Below are 17,515 nucleotides of genomic sequence, written 5' to 3' on the forward strand. Positions count from 1 at the left end.
GCTTTTCTTTTCATCCTACTTCCTCCATTGAAAGGAAGCCCTCCATTGGTTTGTTTACATATACTTCATTAGATTAAACTAATCCACGTGTATCTTAGTGTATTTATAGTATATATCATTCCCTCATGGATACCCTTTGCTGGTGACAGTAATTTCTATTTTTAGTTGAACAACATATTTACTGAGTGCTGGTGCAAGTGTTTGGCTTCAGATTTGTAACACAGTCAAGGTTTACCGAGCCAACAATTTCGTGGACATATTAATATAGCTGATAATGAAGATCCAAATACTTGTGTACAAATTCTGTTATTCTAACATTTCCAAGAATTATATGTCTAAAATTCTGTCAGCTTCACTCCTCAGAATGTGCATAGAATTGTTGGGTTTTTTTAAAAAATTAAACCCCATAAAATATAGAAGTACCTAACAAGAAAAAAAAAAAAAAAAAAAAAAAAAAAAGAAAGAAAGAAAAAGAGCAAATACCAATATCCGTTTTTGGTTTGTTTTTTTTTTTTATTTCCCCAAGACCTGACAGAAATTTTACTTCTTTACATGTCATTACATATCATTTCATTGCAGGGTAACCCTTACCACTAGACGCAAATATTCCTAAAAACGTTTGTTTAGAGTAGAAGAGTCAGTCAGCGGAACTGTTTCCCACGAGTATTCTGGGAGAGCTCTCCCTCTAGCGGGAAGAGAGGAGAGTTTTTGGAAGAGGTTTTTCTGTCAGTCCACATGATAGATACACGAGATGTACACTGTGGGTCGATGCTGCAATATGGGAAAAGGTAAGAAAGAGGGCATTTAGCTAAGAATCAGAAGTTGGATGCAGGAAACAAACTGTTGTGGACCAGGTCGGAGCGTTTCATGGAACTGTATAAATAGTGATAAACAGTCATCTTCTGCCTTTTCTAAAGGTTAAAAAAAACCAAACAAAACCAACAAAAAACTCCATACAAAACTAATTTTCTTATATCAGAAGTGTTGCATCTTTTATATAAAAATATATCTGAAAATCCTTCAGAACTTTGCATAAACAGCAGGTAGAAAATCCTTGTATACTTATTGATTATTCTAGGAACTAGTCTAGTTTCAGATTAGCTTCCAAGAAAATTCTGTGTTCTTGTATCATCATTTAATAAAACTGTCTTCCCTCCATACACTGTGATTCATCAATTTTGATAAGCTTCATCCATTTTGATAAACTTTACCTTCCTCAGAGGCTGCAGAAGAAAATGTAAACATACTCTGGAATAGGTGTTAAGAATGGGAAACCTTCATTTACTTTGTATTGCTATACCACCTATTCACTACAACACTTTGAGCCCTTGTCACTCAGGCTGTTCTTCACCAAGTGCACCAGGTATTGCTCATCCCACAATTGGACAACTTGTCCAGAAGGATGCTGTGAGGGACAGTATCCAAAGCCTTACTAAAATCAAGAACTCTACATCCACTGCCTTCTCTTCATCCATGAGGTGGATGACCTTGTCAGAGAACTATATCAAATTATAGTTAAATAGTAATTTCTCTTTGTGAGCCCATATAGGATGTGACTGATGATTACTTTCAGTTGTACCCAGTATAATCTTCTACAGTGTTTTTTACAGAAACTGTGGGTAGAATAAAATGTCTCTAAATTCCTGGGTCTTCCCTTGCTCTTTTTGTGGATGGGAATAGCACCGGCCAATTTCCAGTCACTAGGGACCCTCCAAGACATCCAAGACCTTTGGTAGATGGTCAAGAGAGGTCCTGTCATAATATCCATCAGCACCATCAGAACTCTGGGATGAATCTCATCAGGCCCCATGGATTTGTGAACAGTCTGCTGATATATAATTCTGGTGTCCACAAATAGAGAACCACTATTCCTGAAGCCCTGTGACTCAGTGACTCAGCGCCCCAAGGCTTATCAGTAATACTAAAGACTGACTCAAAAAAAGCATTCAATGCCTGTGCCTTTTCTTCATCACCATTTGTCAGGTGACCAGCTTCATCAGGTATTGGTTCAGTATTTTCCGTAAAATACTGCTTTGATATAAACATACTTTAAAAAGCCATTTTTATTGTCTTGACAAAACACTGACTAGTTTCAACTCTTCACCTTTAGTGTTTTCTCCTTACACATGAGAACTACAGCTCTGTGATCTTCCTGCAAAGTCTGATCTTGCTTCCAGAGAACATATAATTTCTTTTTCAACTCAAGCCGCAAAAGGAGTTCCCAGTTCAGCTAACAATACCATGGTATAATCAGCTCCTGGGCTTGCAGAAGGTGGTTCTTCAAAACTGACCTGCTCTCACAGAAAGCCCTACATCATCAAAAGGCAAGGCACTCTAAACTGGCTCCCTCAGCAACTAAAGGCTTGCTTTCTTCTGGTCCAGAGGAGTGACTTCACTGACATTTTCTCTCACTGCACTGCAAATTTTAAACTCCACCATTTTGTGATCAGTGCGGCCAGGTGATTATCATTTGTATTACTACACCTACCATCACTTCTCCTATGAGTCCTCTATACATAGATGAGAGGTGAACATGGTCTTATCTGTGGAGTATATAAGGAGCCATGGGGAGACACATAGAGCTACGACATGACCTGAAATGTTGCTTCATGCAGTCTGAGTGAGAAGCCAACCTCCTGCTCCCTGAGCACCTGGGATTGAGAGTGTGTGGCCCTGAATGACAGAGGTGGCCATCAGGACAACTGGCAGCCTTCACTCGGGCATTGCCTGACTTGTAAGACGTCATCCTTTTAATGCTGTCTATGCTCTTTGGGCACAGATCTCAAACCAAAGACATGAGTGAATATTTTTTCAGTACTACAAAGCCATCTCACAGATTATACATTTTTATTTTATTCAGGGAATTCTTATAAAAGCTTCATCCAAGTCCTGCTACAGGAAAGCAGTGCAACTCTCCTATATAAATTGATTAAGTAGTAGGATGAAACAAGTTTCAGGATGAAACAAGTCACTTTCAGATGGTTTTCTCTCTAAAGTCAGAAATATCTAAGTCATACAAGAAATTAGAACTGAGAAATCGAGGAAATTATGTCAGAAGTGAGATATGGGAAGTTCTAACAATTGCTATTAAAAAGTTGGAGAGAATTTATACAGCCTTCATGTCTTTAAAATAATTTTTTTAATACCTGAAAATTACTGGGTAAACATATGATCTGAAGTTAAACTATAAAAACATACTGAAAGACACTTTCTGATGCAATGAATCAAGTTTTTCTCCTATATTTGGTTCTGGTAAACTTTACCCTCCTCAGTGTCTGCGGAAGAAAATGCAAAAGTACTCCTTAAAAGTTTCTAAAATGTTTAAATACTATACAAACCATTCATAAAAATTGCAGGGGTTTTTTGTTGTGTTTTATTGGTGGGGTTTTTTTGTGGTTTTTTTTGTTTTTTTTTTTTTTTTTTGCTTTATAAGATGAAAATACCAGTTTTAATTTCCTCTAATTAAATATTATTAAAAAACTTGGGAGAATAAAAAAGCAGAAAAAGAGTATACCACAATGCCTCCTCTTAAAGCAAGTTTAGTCCTCTGGAAATAATCCAAGTTACCTCTAAAAGTATGATCAAGAAGCAGCAATGTCTGTGCTCCCTCTCCTGGCTCTGCAGCAACATTGACCTGGGCAAATCCTAAAGAGGACAACATCTGTGCAAATAGAATGAAAAAAAATGTGAAGCACTGCACTGTTTCAGCTTCCTCAATGAGAAAAACTAAAAGTTAATTCAAATGTAAACTAAAATTATTTTTAAAATATTTTAGTTCCAAGCTTCTTGAAAGTTTTCCCTAAGATCTGACAATTAAAAAATATAAAAATGCCACAAGGGACAACAGGAATTTTCTTAGTATTTGTAATACTGCAGGTAATCTTTAAGAATAATTAGTTACAGACATCCTTATCTCCATGGTGGGCAATCTGAAATATTTAAAATAACAGCTTATCTAATGAATTGTTCACATGGAAGATTTAAATATTCTTTTTAATGCTAAAATTAGATCCTTTTAAATTGTGTAATTGTAAACCCAGTAGCTCCCAAAAACCAACAGTACCAGAAACAAAAAGACAGCTTCATGCTCTCAGGAGCAATTTATTTGTTCTTTCTATAGGAAGAACTCATAGAACCAAGATTTTATTGCATCACCATACATGATTATGTATACTCTACTATGAAGAAGAACAGGTGGTGTGAACCATACAACTTCCACCTCAAATATGACAGAGGGTATCCTTTAAAATTCTTTGCAGTGGTTCTACTACATTCAACACAGTGCTCTTTCATCTGCAGGATGAAGCCATCCTTGCTGGATTAGTCATGTGGCTTCTCAGCAGCCTTTAATAATAGCAGGTTATTTCAGTCTTAACTAAGAAAATATATTCATTTATAATTAAAAATAAATTAGTGGTTTCACAATAAATGGATAAAGTACATTCTGGAACTTGAGATTACTTTTTCTAGTTTTATTATGCTCTTAGATAGCTGAGACATCTCAGTGGCAATAAGGCTCATACTGTGACTCAGGAATGCCTTCTCTACAGTGTGGTATACCCCACACAAAAACTAGGGAAAATTTCCTTCTACTCTTGCTCAATTTAATTGGAAAGTGAACTGGGCATGAGGGGTAGCAGGAAGGACAAAATAAAGATCCTGCTTTATTTAATTTATTTAATCCTGCTTTATTTAATCCTGCTTATTAAAAAATAATAAATTTTTTGTATTATTAGTATTTAAAATGGAAAGGATACCTTTTTTTTCCCCACAAGATTTGGGAAGCAAAATAGACTAGACAGCACAAAGTGAAAATCTGCTACTCCAGGAATCAACAGTCCACATACTGTGTAGTGTGACTCAAAACTGGGGCAGAACATTTGACACTGTAGACAGGATTTTGATAATAACATCTAGATGGCCAAGTTAATTACTAGGGAGGCAGCATCTCTTCCCTAGCAGTAAATCCCAGACACAGCATATATTCTTCATGACATGACAGCTGAGACCGCAGCACCATCAGCAGCGTCACAGTTGCCTTCAGTCTCAACCCTTCCTTCACAGCAGTTTGCCCGAGGGAACTGGAGAATGTGGGCAGCCTCTTACCCCACATGCAGGCATAAGTTCAGGTGTGGCTCGTGCAAGCCAGAATGACACAGTAGCTTGAGACTCCATTAACAGGATTTCTGGAAGAAGTTCTGCTGGTTGGTGTCATAGGGGCAGAGTTATGAGCTATGTCTTTCCTTTCCTGCTACTCTGCAACTTGGGAAGAAAATGAAGGCAGTATTAATTACACCCAAGCCCCTTTTTCAGTCAACCTTCCCATAGGCACAAGCAGGGGCTAAGGTTAATTTTGCTGCCATTGACAAAGTGGAGCAATCATGCCTCTGTGCTGGTACAAGTTAATGAGCAAGTCCACAGCAAGTTATCTCTGCATTAGTACAAATAATGAAGCTCTAAACACCAGCATCATGACAACAAAACCAACACTTCCTATGTTTCAAAACACAAGACCATTTAGAGATATACAATACACACTTAGCATAATGTGACTTCAGAAGTGTGATGTATTAACTAAATATCCCACTTCTGGGATATCAACTAAATATCCCACTTATGGTCTCTGTATTTAAACAATAATTAAAACCACAACATTTGTAGGTTTGACTTCTGACAGTAGCAATTTACTGCAACCTTGGCTTTCAAGAAGACCTGTCAAACAACTGTTAGGTCAGTTCAAAAAAGCAATGCTCTATTCTACAACTTGCAATTTCATGTAGCTAAATGCTACATGCACCAGCTATGAATACTTCAAACACTTGTGGCTTTGGGACATTTTGTAAAAAGCCTTTCATAAAATTGTAGGGTGGTTTAGGTTGGAAGGCACCTCTGGAGTCCTCCCCTGCTCAGCAGGGCCATGTAGATCCCTTCTCTCCAGCTATGTCATGTATCTGCTTCCTGCAGCAAGAGAAAGCAGGAGAGATAAATAATCCCAAAGTTTAGGGCTGTTGTATAGAAAGACTATGGACAAGGAAGTTGTCTAATGTCTGGAGCTTATTTAATAATTAAAATTTTGGTTTAAAGGTTAGAGGAAGACATTCTCTTCTTACAGACCATCTGCTCTGAGAACTTCTACAGAGAAGTTCTACTTCTACTTTTTAAGTAGCAATGCCTCCATTTGGTTAAATTCACTATGCAGGAGTCAATAGTAAAAAAGCAAAGGACTAAACATTCCTATAAACATTGATCTTTTTGGACCACAATCAAGTAAAAGTATTACAAAGCTGACCTGCTTTGTTATACTTGTGGAAGCACAAGTAGGTGTATTCATAGGGAAAGGCAAAAGGGCCTCAGATTTCAGATGCTCAAGAGCGAAGAATCATTTTCTGTTTGTGAAGGATGGAAGTGGGGAGTCTTCAGGTCTGGATCAATTCTGTGACTTGATTCTCAAAATTCATATTGATGCCTCCTGAAATGAAACTCACCATAGACAAGGAGCATAGACAAGGAGCATCAGGAGGAATATCATTTGATCCTTTTACAGAGAGTAGTGCATGTACAGATACATATCTAGATAGCAACCAGTGGCAAGCCCCAAAACTCAAGGACAGTACAAACTAAAAATCTGAACAACATACAAAATGGTTTAGTTCCATCAACCCATTTTGGTGCCATCCAGTTTCAGCAGCCCTACTTTTTAGCCTGTGTGTTGATGCTAGGGGTTGTGATAAATTTCAGGGACAAGGAACCCTTTATCTCAGGTCTGATATACCTCAGGTCTATAATGCTGAAATGCTTCTCCTGGGAAAAAACAGGAACCCCTGCTTTCTCACAGAAAAGCTTTTCCTGGGAGAAAACAGACACTAGGAGCCTGAAGTCTGGCATGTTACACCTGCTATGCAAAACCAGAATCACTTTTAACACTAAAAGAAAACCTCCAGTCAGAGATAAATGTTTAAATACAATTGCAAATGCAATTGCATTTTCCTAAATATAAAGGTGAAGTGTTAGAAGCATAGATAGAGGAATTTTTAATGACATAGACCCAACTGGCTTGTCTTCAAAAGAAAATTAATCTCAACTAATAAAGAAAAAAACCCAAGCCAAACCAAAACAACCAAACCATAGCCAAACAAATACAGAAGAAGGTTTGGCAAAAAGATGGATGATGTGCCTAAAAGTTATTTTCTTCTACAGCTACTTTTTTATTTAAACAAAATGGGACAAATCTGAGTTTAAAAGACATCTATGAATAGTTAAGAAAATGTCAGCTTTCAAAAAAAAAATTTAACACTTAAAAATTGCAGCTTTACACACTGACAGAGATTGCTTATGAGCACAAGTTCAATGACTTTGGAGAGGAGTCAGTGAAAATGAAATCTCAAGAAATGTCAGGAAGGATCGATCTCAACTTCACTGGCCAAATTTGGCTCTCACGTTAGCAGGTGATCCAATAAAAATGAGAATAAACATAACCCATTGTTTTTAGACATCAAAGGTCACTACATTGCGTTAGATAAGATTACTGCAAACTAAGTGCACACCAAGCCTATGAACTTTGGGAGTTATTACACATGAAAGCATCTGAAAAACTTAACAAAATTTTCATAAGCCAAAAGGGCTGCTAGGAGTCTATGATGCATGAATTAAGAGAATTAGACTTGTATTACTTTATTTTCACGACAGTTTATTTATATGTAAGGTTTATTGATGTTAAAATGCAACATTAATCCACAGAATATATATATCAATTTTCAAATTTTTGAAATTATTATTTAGTTACTTAGTTCCTAATAAATGTTTGGTATCCATAGGTCATATACATGATAAGGAATATCACTATCATGTATCAGCTGAAACTTATTTCTTAAATGAAAGTGTTAAATTGTTGAAACTAAGGATAGCTGTTCAGCCTGTTCCTTTTTCCTTGTTATCCTCATTCAGAGCTTCTTTTTACAGGTAGGGATGAAATTCAGGTGATTTTTTTTTTTTTTTTTTGCTTAAACAGTTTGTGAATTTTCTATTGAACAGCTACATAAGAAATAAAAACTTATTTGTCTTACAGAATTATGACACTGTAGTAGTTAATTATTACTTTGACCCTTTGTACAGATACTTATGTTGCCTTAAATGAAACATGATCTTTATGATTTTTGTTTTAGTTAATGTACTGATTTTATATGTGAATGAAGTTTGAGTTAAATAAAAACTATTCCTTTTTTGTGTTTGTTTTAAAAACTGCTATTAAGAACCTAAAGGTATTACATCTTAAATAGAAACCACCTTATTATATAGAAGACACTATATTTCAAAGGAAATTATTTCCTCAGATCTAATAAATAATTTTATTTTGTACTCCTGTAATTCCAGCTGTGAGATTAAATGAATATTTCCCAAAAGAAGCTACAAAACATTGCAGTCACTTCTGAAGATGTGGGATGTAAATATTTATAAGGCTTTTAAGATTTCAAGTCACAAACTCTAGAATTGGGAATGTCAGCAGCATTTATTTATTTATTTATTTCAGTTACTCTGAATATTATCACAGAATTGTGACAACATCACACTTTTATAAACACAGAAATGTTCAAAAACTGCCACATGCAGACAAGTCTTATCCAGTGCATAAAATGTATTTGTGAAAACCTTTTTGTGATCATTAATTTCATTTACTTACAGCATTGTGTGCCCAAATGGCTGAAAAAGCAGTTTAGAAAGTGAAGCATCTAAAAAAAAGGAAAGTTGCTACCGTGATTACATCCATAGATTTATGTAGGGATGCCTTAGAGGCTGTGGTTTTTTGATAGCTGTTGTATACCCAAGGATCAAAGGTAGTTGCAGTGAATGCAACTTGAATGCAGTGCTTGTCTAAATTATTTTCACTAGACACTGGCTTTTGCAAAGGATTGAGGGGACAGTTCCAAAACCAAATTAAGATTTTTATCACAATGTCTAATTTCTGTGTGCCTGTCCCTTCAGAGGCCCATCAGAATCCCAAGGTTAGTGATCTTTTTTACAAGTTCATGGGGAGCAAACCTACAAGTCAGTGACTGTCAGTCGAGGACTTTTTACATGTTTATAGAACAGTCTCCAGAAAATTTCAGTCTCTGGCAATTTCCTGTCTACTGACAGGATGTGAGGTTCATTCTTTACTATGCAGGGAGACTGAAGTGTATCTTATAATTGGGAAGTCCTCACCAGAGCACTAACTATGCTGGCAGCTTATTTGGTTGGTTTGCCACACTCTCCAGTCTTCAACAAACTTCCAAGGATGATAATCAAGTCACAAATAATTGTGTGCAGGCAGCCTTAGCCTCCTCCAGCTCTCATTTAGCTGTCTTGGCGAGAGTGAATTACTGAAGTTCCTCTCTCTCTGAGAGCACCAGGCAGGCAGCTCAGGCGTCACCCCAAGAAAGGCAGAGTGAATGATTTCCATGAAACACTTGCCGTTGTGCGCTGCCTGTGCAGAACGCCTGGCATGGGAGCTCAGGCGGGATGCAGATCTTTGAAAAGTGCAGCTCAATCTGACTGAGGGACATCGAGCGGGAGCATTTTCTTTCAGTGCTCGGTTAACTCCAGGTACCAGAGAAAGCAGCACATAACTTTCCACGGGAAGGTGCCACCCTGGTGGGCACAGGTGTGCAGGGGGCCATCCTACGTGCTCCCACCACCGCTGTCCACGGGGTGTCCGAGCAGTGGTGTGGGCTGGGCTCTCACCAGGTGCACCCTGAGGAGGTGGGACTCCCCGTGTCTTCCTCTGCTGCCAGCTCCCATGTTTTCAAACACTTTTTTTTGCTCCTACCTCTTCTTTTAAAAAAAAAAAAGAAAGCCTTAAAAAAATTATATATATATATATATATATATATATATTTGGGTGTTTTCCCTTTTCCTCTTGCAATCATTTATGGGAGTTTGCGTGTGGGGAGCTGAAGGACTACCGGCTGTGCCTCCCTTCCTGCTTGTCCAGGGTACGGTTCTTTATTGCAGCAACTCCTGGCTGCCTGGGACTGGGGAACTGCTCTCTGCTGGGCAGGAGACAACTGTGTCCAGCTGTGGGTTTATTACAAGGAATGATCCCGAGTACCAGTACAGATTGATGGTGATCTGCTGCAAAGCGGCTGTGCTCAGGAAGACCTGGGGTTCCTGATGGACAAGTTCTCCATGAGCCAGCAGTGTGCCCTGGTGGCGAAGAAGGCCAATGGTATCCTTGGGTACATCACTGCCAGTAGGTTGTGGGAGATGATTCTGCTCAGGCCTGGTGAGGCCACATCTGAAGTGCTGAGTCCAGTTCTGGGCTCCCCAGTCAGAGACATGGAGCTCCTGGAGCAGGTCCAGGTGCTGTGGATTAAGGGGCTGGAGCATTTCTCTTACAAAAAAAGGCTGAGAGAGCTGGGCCTGTTCAATCTCAAGATGAGACAACTGAGAGGGGTCTCATCAATGATTATCTGAAGGAAAAGTGCCAAGAGAACGAACCAGGTTCTGCAGTGGTGATGAGCAATAGGACAAGAGGCAACGGGCAGAAACTGATGCACAGGAAGTTGCACCTGAATCTGAGGAAGAACTTCTTGACTGTGCAGGTGACTGTGCTCAAGAACAGAAAGTCCAGAGAGGTTACGTTCCTTAAAGGAGTTTCAAGAACGATCTGGAAGAAACCCTGTTCCGTGCGCTCTAGGATGACCCTGCCAGAGCAGGGGGGCTGGGCCAGGCGACACAATGTGGTCCCTTCCAACCTCACCCGTTCTGTGATCGTGTTAGGTAGGGAAACAGCGTTTCTAAGAAACCAAACAAGTACACGCGCATTTCAAACACCAGTCGGGAACACACAATGGTATTTCCTTCGCCCTGGAGCACCGCTCCGTCCGGCCACCGCGGCACAGGACCCGCGGGCTCTGAAGGGTCCGGGCCCCAGCCCCACACCGCGCCCGCCCCGCCCGGCCCCGCCTCCCGGCAGCCCCCGCGCCCGCCCGGCCTCGCGAGACTCTGCGCTCTCGCGACAGCGGGGCGCCGCCATCTTACCCGCTCACTCGGGCGCTCGCTGTGTCGGGCGCTGCGGCTCAGGGCGGCGGGGGGGCCGCCGGTCCCGCACCGCACCGCACCGCACCGCACCGCACCGCATCTCATCTCATCTCCGCCGCGCTCGGCTGCGCCGCCCTCCGGCGGGGGACACCCGCGCAGCGCCCGGACGCGCTCCCCGGCAGAGGAGCGGCGAGAGCGGGGCCCGCGGGAAGCAGCCGCTGCTCGGCTGGTTCCGCCCCCTCGGTGTCGCTGGGCCTCCGGCCCCTGCCGGGCGGCCTCGGCCGAGCCGGGAGGCGGCGGAGAGTGCGGGGAAGCGCGGCGGGAGCCGGGGCGCCGGCCGGCCGGCCGGCGGGCGGCGCGGACCCCGCCGCCGGGGCTTCTGCTGCTGGCGGGGAGGCGGGGGGCCCGGGCCGCTCTGGATGGTGGTTAAAATGATCATAGAAAACTTCGAGGCGCTGAAATCCTGGCTCAGCAAAACCTTGGAGCCCATGTGAGTAACCGCGACCCCTCCTCGCCCTCTCGCTACCAGAAATAAACCTTCCCCTCGTAGAAGATGGGGATCCGCAGGGGCGGGAAGCGCGGTGCCGCCGAGTCCCGGGAGGGCATCCCGGGAGATGCCCTCTCGGCTCCCACCCTCCTTTCCCGGCCGCCGTGTGTGAGGGGCTGCGCCGTTCTTGCGTTCTCCCGCTCTCCCGTCGCCGTCCTCGGCCGGGAGGTAGGACCATTTTCCTCCGGAGGATGCAGCTTCCCCCCCCTAGCGACCGCTTACCTCTTCCCTTTGTAGCCCAGGGAGAGCGGGAGACGCTGTGTGTGCGTGCGCGGCTCGCGGTGCCCCCGGAGAGGCCGCGTTAGGGAGCACGGCCCGCCGCCCTGTGCAGGGACCTTCTCCGAGAGACCCCGGTGCACTGGGACGTCTTAAGGCATCCTGGGATCTTCCCAGTAGCATTTGCTACAGACTCGTTGCACATCATTCTTGGTTATTTTGGGTATTTGATGCCTTCTGGTTTCCCTTCCCCCAAATAAAAATTACATCAGTAGAGGACTTGGGAGTAGGAGCCCCAGAGAATAATTTGCCTGTTTGTGAATACGTGTGTGCCCTCCGAGGACAGCATCCGCGTGAGTAAAGTGGGGCTCTTCTGCAAGTGCGTCTTCCTTCTCTGAATGATATTTTAGTGGAACTAGAGTGTGAATTTAGTTTTAAAGGTTTATCTTCTGGAAGTAAGGGGTCTACAGGTGAAGGCATGTACTCTTTTTGTCATTCTGAACTACTATTTTGACATGTCTGAATTAAATTTGCTGGAGTTGGATTTGAGTTAAATGAACTAGAACTTCTGAATTCAGCCTGGTGTTAACTTTTGCGCTGAGGTGTTTGCTCACTGTACATTTATCTCTTGACGAGTTCGGATGGGGAAGCAAAATTTGCATTATTGCTTCCATAGCCATTAGTTAAGTATTTGTAGGTACAGATAGAGTTTGTAGGGCTTATGCCAAAATAAATTGAAAAAATTATAAAATGCTGAGACATTTTTAGGAGACCTCCACCTGGGTTGTTCTTTTATTTGTTTGAGGCTTTTTTGTTGTTTTGTTTTGTTTTGGTTTTTTTTTTGAGGTAGTGGGGGGGGGTGGTGGCTCTCCTTTTATTGCATAGGGTCTCATCCAGACTACATTGAAATAGATATGAACTATGAATTTACTTTCAGTGGTCTTTGAATTAGACCTGCAACAAATTACACTGAGTGACTTTGTTAGAAAAGAGGTTTGACATTTAAGAATTTTATTTTCAGGGAAAAAAGGGCATAATCTTGTAAAACTGTAGTTTGGAGGAGGTGAATTACTTTTTATCTTGGGTCATTATAATGCAATATGTTGTGTTCTGGGGTAATAGATTTCCCTAGTCCTCTGCTGCATAATGCTCACTATTAGTTTCTGGGTACTTGTATGTATATTTTGTTAATGGCAATCAGGAGTTTGATGACAGTATTTTAGAGTGTGCTGGTTAAGGGTCTTGGAACAGACTCGGGTTGTTCCACGTTTCTTTGTTTGAATATTAAACCATGAGCTTTCTTAGCAATAGTCAGCCATTAAAGGGTGAAATTGAGATTTTCAGCTTTTTTGATCAGTGCAATTTTCTGCCTTTTTCCACTAAGGAGACCAGCATGTATCTGTTAGGTTAAATGTGGTGTGTGAGCAGATCAAATGTGGTTGTTGTTTAGGAAAACTGTGGAGAGCTAGGAAGATGCTGGTCTGGAGGATGATGAGTTCTCTGCATTTTTAGCTTTGGAGGAAACAAACCGGCAGTTATTCAGTTTCTGCAGTGTCCTGTGTAACCACATTGTTGAGTAGATGTTAGAATTGGTGGAGTTGTATTGTCCTTTCGTAGCAGTCACATACTGGAGGTGCTTTTGGTGTCAGCTATCTGAAGTGTGTGACTACAGCCGTAGCTTCTGGCTGTATGAAAATTTCAGTGTGCAGCTGCTTCTGAAGAAGTAACTGGTGCTCTACTGGTGCAGTGAGGTGCTAACTGCTGATCCTCTGAAGGTTTTGCTGTACCCAAAAATGATTTTTGACTTGTCTTTTCCTGTTAATGAAACAAAAGTGCCAAGTGTTGTCTTGCGGCTCTTTCAGAAACCTTTAGCTGCAAGATACGTGGCTTAACCTCCTAAGTACACTAAGAAAGACACCACTGTATTAGGTAATTTTGGAGGTGGTGTCTTGGTGGTTTTAGGGGGAGAAGTGCATTTAAGAAGAAACATAAATAAATTTTATAAAAACATGTCTAGATTTGTATTTATGTGCTAGTTACCTGGAGCTGAGTAGTTAGAACATGCTGCACTTTCCAAGTTGCTTTTTTCAAGGAGCTAACATTTTTTAATCAGGATGTGTAGCTTGTTCCGAAGGCTATAATGCATATACTTCTAAAACATAATGTTTCAGAATTAATATAGCAATAGCCACAAAAATTGTCTCATTTTATCTTTAAACAGTTCTAAAAATGCTGACTTCTTAATATAATGAAACAAGTGTGTTACATATTATATGGACTGGACAAGATTTAGTTGTTGCACTGTTTTCCAATGGAGTCTCTGGGAAACACTGTTCATAGACAAGAATGTTTGAAGGGGAGAGATGGTGGAGGATTTAAGATTTGGAATTTTGTTAGTGGTAGGTTGTTGGGTTTGTTTGTTTGTTTTGGGCTACTCTAATGCCTTTGGCAAAGCCTTGGTGATCATCCGTACAAAAAGGCCTTATGTGAGTTTTGTCTTGTTGCAGTGAGGCAGAAACTGCAAATGCTGCCATGCTAGAGCATTTGCACAGTCGGGCTCCATTTGAGGGGTAACAGGTCTGTAGGAGCTTTCTACAGCTCAAGAAGAGGCTTGTTTTGGAAATAACTCTTTGTGCAGAATTGCTAAATATACACACAGAATCATTGCAGATAGAGCCATGAAAATGTAATACCAATACAAATAAAGCGGCAAGAGGCTTTTTGTGCTGTGGCTACTGTGTGTTTGACTAGAATGATCTTGTATCTTCAACTCCAGTCAGCCCTGCAAAGAAGGCGTTTTGTTACCAGTCATCCTCCTTGCTTGCGGACAGCAATGAACTGAGTTGCTGGCGTTAACCACTTTCTTGTTCGTGGCATGGTTTCTGTCAAGTGTTGGAAAATGTTAAACTTGGAATATAACCTTCTGCCTGTCACTTCTGATTTCTGTACTAGTGAGGCACTCACTGGGCCTGTCAATTGTGATGGGTTTCTTTCCTGCAAGCCCATTCCTGATACTCCATAAACTGCGTATATAGTCCATGCTGGAATATCCTGATATCTGGCTTGGTGAAGTTCCAAGTAGGGATTTCTGTAACTTTTTTTAAATTTGTTTGCATCTCTACTTGTGAAAAAAATAGCTTTTTGTACTAATGCTACACTCACAATTTTGCTTTTAAGACATTGTAATGTTCTCCCCCTTGCCCTAATTCTCTTCACTGGAAAGTTTCCTTGGTTTTAATTACTTTGTGTAAAATAAATTGAAATATTTGTGGCCTGCTGAATTCTACTTTCAATTTGATTAAGGCTCCCATACCTATTTTTTTTTCCATGTCACTGTATTTACATTTTTGTGAAGGTTTATTCCTGTACCAAATCAAACTTGAAAAAAAGATGAAATGCCTACCACAGCATTTGTGCAGTATTTAGGCATACCTCATTGAAATGGAAAAGTATTTTGCATTGGTGAATTCTGTAAGTGAATGTGGCATTGTAACAGCTTGCATCAGATGGAATAAAATGAAAATTGTTTAAAAAAATATTTTGAGTATATTTATCGTTGGAATGTTTTTTGGCAAGTGACCTGTGTCCTCTGGTGTTATGATATCACTATTCTTTTTGTTTGTCAAGTTTGTCAAGCTTTTTAGCCCTTTTTTTTTTGGCTTTACAGGTTACTGGTACTGACTGGTACTACTGAAAGGTTGCGAATAAAAACAGTTTAACAGTGGTGTAAGCAATATGCTAATAAGCCAGGACATTGAAAGCAGAAATAAGTTAAAATGAAAAACCTTTTTCATTTCATGTGGCACATCATCCTATCAATAACACTCATTGGGCCACCATGAAATTTCCATGAAACTTCCTAAGAAGTTCAGAAGCAATGAGCATTTCTCTTCATTTCACTTACTTTGTTAACACCTTTTGTGAAGCTATTTGTAACTAGGATAAATAAAGCACAAATGCATGTCACTGGTATGTAATGTTTAACACTAGTTATTTTATACACCTGCTATGAAACTTGATAGTGTGTTCACCTGACTCACAGAGAGCGACTGTATTTGAGAAATCAAGGTTCCTATCTTACTTACTGCTAAGCTTCTGTGTAAAAGTATTATGTTAGTATTAAAAAATTGTTATTATTAGGTATAGTTGAAAGCAGAAAATGAAAATAAGAAAATTACTCCTGTTACAGGAAACCTTTTTGGTTGTTGCAGTGAATATCAGCAGTGAAGTGAAACCCCTTTGACTACACTGCAAGTCACAGAGACACTATGATGAGTTTTGCTTTCTGCATTGAATGGGTGTTGGAGAGCCAGCAAGCTGACAGCTGTTCTTCCTCATGAGAGCTGTCTTGAATCTAGGGATGGTATTCTAGGCTGCCAATTACTGGTTGCAGCTGTATGAACATGTCAGATCTGGGTATCAGAATAATTTAGAACTGATTTAATGCCATCATTAGCTTGAATAGCAGCTTTGGAGGCTGCAGCGTTCCTCAATGTGTTTCTATTGCTTTAAGTACTGTTAGAGAGTTAATTAAAGTGAGTAACATAAGAGTGGTCCTTCTCAGCCACGATAGTGTCTCAAGATAAAAGTTGGATCTTGCTGAATGAGTTTGTCATTCATTTTACTTACTGAAGTAAGTTTACACCATAGCTTTTTATAGATTTTTTTTTTCTTAAGTAACAACAGAGTGGTGCAACTGCCTGAATTAGGCTGCCCAGTATGCTGTGCACATCTTTCTGCAACCACTCAGCTCTTCAAGTAGAAAGCATTTCTCTAAGCCTTCAAATACAGCCATGTCCACCTTGCTTAATGTCAAGAGCTGAGCAGTATTTTAGCAGTCGGTCTTCAGGCAACAAAACCAGACTCTGAAATTTAGGTTATTAACTCTCAGGATCAGAGCACAACAAATAGCATGCACCTACATGTTATTTCCTTTACAGCAACACCATTTGCTGCCTGGAGGACTACAGACATGCTTCTGAGGTTTCAGTGTGTTGTGGTAGTTCAAATTTGTCAAGGAACTAGTTTCAGGATTTGCAGCATCATTTTGGTTTGTACATTAATTTTAAAACTGAAGAAGAAAATCCCCTTGTAGTTCCTTTACATCTTAAAAAAGTAGTGTGTGCGTACAGTGTAAGCTGTGTTAATAATGACTTTTGAACATACAGCTACACGACTAATGTGTTCTTGTAAACACCTTTAATATCTATTCCACCTATACTGCATTTCTCAGTTAAGGCTAAACTCTGCAGTTGCCTGGTGATTAAAAAAGTCAAAGTGGGTTCTCAGAGCATATTTTATATTACAAAAATGTGAGTATTGCAAACAGACATGTTAAAAAGTGTTTAATAAATTGCAGAGTATTCAAATAAGAAGAAAATACTGTACTGAGAGGTGGCTCAGCCAGATTACTTTTCCTTTTTCAAATATTATTTACAGCAAAAAAAATTAAGACTTAAATTTACCCTGATAGTTTCAGCTTTTCTGGTTTATCTTTATTTGAAATAGTAATTTCAAATAATGACTGCAAAACAACATGAGGTCAGAAACATGAGGTTTTGAACTTTCCTATGACTTTATTGAACTGTTCCTTCTGTGACTGAGCAGTATATTAGGGAATTGCTTTCCTTTTTGAAGCTTCTATCTGTTGCATAGCAATTGGAGGTATCCGTATAATTCTCGTAAAAACAGGTAGAGATCTAGCAAGAGAATTCTTCCATTGATGCCTGTATATTC

At 40.4% G+C, this 17,515-nt stretch overlaps 1 protein-coding gene and 1 long non-coding RNA gene across 10 annotated transcripts in view; one reads left to right on the forward strand and one right to left on the reverse strand.

The window, feature by feature from the left end:
• Positions 1-519: 519 nt before the first annotated feature.
• On the reverse strand, positions 520-11,258 carry LOC146768664 (uncharacterized). 2 transcript variants are annotated; one of them, XR_014954239.1, is made up of 5 exons: positions 11,017-11,258; positions 6,290-6,469; positions 5,107-5,262; positions 3,568-3,661; positions 520-771 (listed from the first exon to the last, which is right to left on the reverse strand). It is a non-coding gene; the product is annotated as an uncharacterized LOC146768664 (long non-coding RNA). The 2 variants fall into 2 exon arrangements; XR_014954240.1 differs by lacking the exon at positions 6,290-6,469.
• An 88-nt stretch (positions 11,259-11,346) lies between these two features.
• Positions 11,347-17,515, forward strand: part of RBM26 (RNA binding motif protein 26) — a 49,987-nt gene continuing 43,818 nt past the window's right edge. For all 8 annotated transcript variants that reach the window (XM_021529384.4, XM_021529388.4, XM_021529386.4 and 5 more), the window contains exon 1: positions 11,347-11,506. In XM_021529384.4, coding sequence (XP_021385059.3) covers positions 11,436-11,506 — 71 coding nt within the window. In that variant the 5' untranslated portion in view covers positions 11,347-11,435. The remainder of the gene's footprint in view (positions 11,507-17,515) is intronic.

The sequence above is a fragment of the Lonchura striata genome, chromosome 1 (assembly GCF_050655825.1).
Source record: "Lonchura striata isolate lonStrDom1 chromosome 1, ASM5065582v1, whole genome shotgun sequence".
NCBI classification, from domain to species: domain Eukaryota; kingdom Metazoa; phylum Chordata; class Aves; order Passeriformes; family Estrildidae; genus Lonchura; species Lonchura striata.